This window comes from Nelumbo nucifera, chromosome 4 (genome assembly GCF_055504915.1).
Source record: "Nelumbo nucifera cultivar China Antique chromosome 4, China Antique-T2T, whole genome shotgun sequence".
In the NCBI taxonomy this organism is placed as follows: Eukaryota; Viridiplantae; Streptophyta; class Magnoliopsida; order Proteales; family Nelumbonaceae; genus Nelumbo; species Nelumbo nucifera.
Genome location: NC_142652.1, coordinates 79,205,313 through 79,207,962, shown reverse-complemented (window position 1 = coordinate 79,207,962; position 2,650 = coordinate 79,205,313). Strand labels below are relative to the sequence as shown.

Sequence of the window (2,650 nt, the reverse complement as noted above, 5' to 3'; positions counted from 1 at the left end):
TTGGAGCGAATAGCCAGGGTCCGTAGACACGTAGTCCCGGTTTTGAAGCTACTTCGAACCTAAATGGTTTACCTTCAGCTTTTGCCCTTTCTTCATCCTCAAACTTCATGAGGCATCGTTGTTCCTCATGACCTAATTTGCCACAGTAGAAGTAGAGGGGTTCTTGCAGCTAGCAGTTTTGTGATGTCCACTTCGACCTGGATTCTCAAAAATCTCCCCCATTGGTGTTTGTTCTCCCTGTCCTCATCGAGAGGGGTTCCTACAGCTTCTGCTAGGCGTCTCCTTGTTCTAAAGTTCATACAATTAACTAGGAGATCCAAGATGTGCATCCAGAAAGGCTAACTGGGATATTCGGGCTCCATTCCTTCAGAACAAAGGGGAAGCCTTTGATGGACCACGGTCTCTCCTCCCAGATCGTCTTTTTATCAAGTCCATGTTCGAACTTGATCATTATTTCATCGGTAAGGTCATGGATGGTGAATCTTCTCACCGTGTTCCAGGAGGTGTAGGTTGCTTCCTTGACACCAGCAACATTCACTGATTTGTCTGAGATAAGTTTGCCTAGGAGGCAAAGCTTACCTTGTTTGTTTCCTTCATCTTCTTCATCCAGCGGGACTTTGTGAGTTGGGATGTTTAGTTTTTCTTGAATCATACTCTCAATCTCTGAAATGTCAGAGCTGGGTTCACCTTCCTCCATAGGTAGCAATCACGATGGCAAAAAACACCTACACGGTGGAGCAACCAATTCAATCGGCAGAGAAACAAGAATTTCAGACAGAAACCCTACTGATTCTTCCCGTTTTAATTAGAGGTGGGCCTATCATCTAAAGATAGAAGATAATGAACGATATTTTTATCGATCTAAAATCTCAAATACCTTAACTGATTCAGTCTCAAGATAGAAGAAGACAATAAACAATATCTTCTTTTCAATGATAGTTTTGTCATTTTAAAAAATTTTAAATTGTACATATCATCATATGACCAAATAACTAATATTGTGACCAACTTGACACTTTTTAAAAATTTAGTACCAAAAAATTTAGGGTACTAAAGTAAAATTTTCCCTTCAAAAGGGAAACCCAATAGTGCTATTTAAACTCTGGTCCAAAATGGAAGGGTAGTACTACAAACTATATATACAAGTTTCAAGGGCATTATACAGTGCATGTCGTGCGCATTGTGCAATGTTCACTTCGAATCACCACCTTACAAGTCTATACTGCTGGAACTGGATTCGTAGTTTTATTGGTGGAGGGTTGTGGGTCCCACTGTAAAGGACGATGATGATCATGCTGTTCTTGCCTGACGTGAGGGTTCCCAGCACCAGCAGCAATGGCAATGCTGTTCGCAGCAGCGATTCCGATTCGATTACGAGGCGACCTTGGGGGAGACGCATAAAGAAACGATGCGTTCAGTACCTCCCGGCGCACGTTATCTTCCTGTTCTCGAAACCGTTGGGCCCGTAGGGCCGTCAAATATAAGCCGGAAGCGAGGAGTACGGTGGTTAGTCCCAGAACTCCGGCGGCCGAAAACAAGCCTTCACGGATAATCAGGCAACTGGTCCTCGGTCGCCTCCACTGCTCCAAATGCCCCGATTCAGCTCCCAGCCCTATCAGCAATAGCACCTCCGCCACCGCGAAACATATCCTGTACATAGTCGTTGCCATTCCATTGTCTGAATAAAACCTTCTATAGTTTTCACAATTTGGGAACTGAAACGTAAGAGCCAAAAAGAGAAAGGGAACTCTGAGAGTACTGAATCGATAGATTCAATGTCAAACAAAAACTTACCAAGTTGTAAGAAAGAAAAATCCGGCTTGCCATGAAAGGGACTTAGCGAAACGAGAGTCCGACTCGCTCAAACCAATCAAGACTGGGGGTGTGTACTTGCTAACTGCAACCAGAATATATGCATGTTGCACGATCATGGCGATCGCTAGGCTCAGAAACGCACCGCCCGCGCACAACAGCGTGGTTCTTCCGCTACCACTGTAAATACATACGTATCTGTGTCTTTTATCACTGCTTGAGGGAACCCATGTCACCTGCAAGGAAAAACGTCCATTGCCATAAGATAAGAATGAATACAGTTCTAACGTAGAATTGGAATCACAGGAGCCGGAGCTTCTTTGCTAATGATATGAATCAAAAATCGCGTACATCCGATCTAGTGGTTTCTGCAAGGAGGCACAGAATGAAACACACAAGTCCGCAGAGTATAGAGACGATCAAGAAGAAAGCACCGGTTTTGCTACCGAGGTCGGTGCTTGGGCGACTTGGAGCGAGATCAGCATGCGTAATCGCCATTATCCGGAAACTGTGTCGAAATTTGGAAGCTGTCAGAGCTCAGGCAGGTTCAACATGGAGGATGGGCGTGGGAGTATTCCGAACGCTCTGGTGGGGGAATAAAGAGTGGGAAAAGGATAATGAGACAGAGGTGAAGAAGGAAAGACAGAATCGAATTGCTTGCAAGTTGCAACAAAGGAAGGAGTAGAAAGTTGCTTCAAGAGTACAGATTCGTGGCATTTTTTCTCACAACTCGCATGGAACGTCGTGTATTAAAAATTAAAACTTTCTTTTCTGTGTGAACTATGGAGATGGAGAGGCAAATTAAAGGAAGGAAAAGAAAGAAAGAAAAAAAAAAGAT

General features: G+C 43.9%; 1 protein-coding gene across 1 annotated transcript; it reads right to left on the bottom strand.

Moving 5' to 3' along the window:
- Positions 1-899: 899 nt before the first annotated feature.
- LOC104605134 (transmembrane protein, putative (DUF1218)) lies at positions 900-2,441 on the bottom strand. Its single transcript, XM_010269759.3, has 3 exons — positions 2,164-2,441; positions 1,795-2,048; positions 900-1,650 (listed from the first exon to the last, which is right to left on the bottom strand). The coding sequence occupies exons 1-3, from the start codon at positions 2,308-2,310 to the stop codon at positions 1,218-1,220; spliced, it is 834 nt and encodes a 277-aa protein (XP_010268061.1). The 5' UTR covers positions 2,311-2,441; the 3' UTR covers positions 900-1,217.
- Between the last annotated feature and the right edge of the window lie 209 nt (positions 2,442-2,650).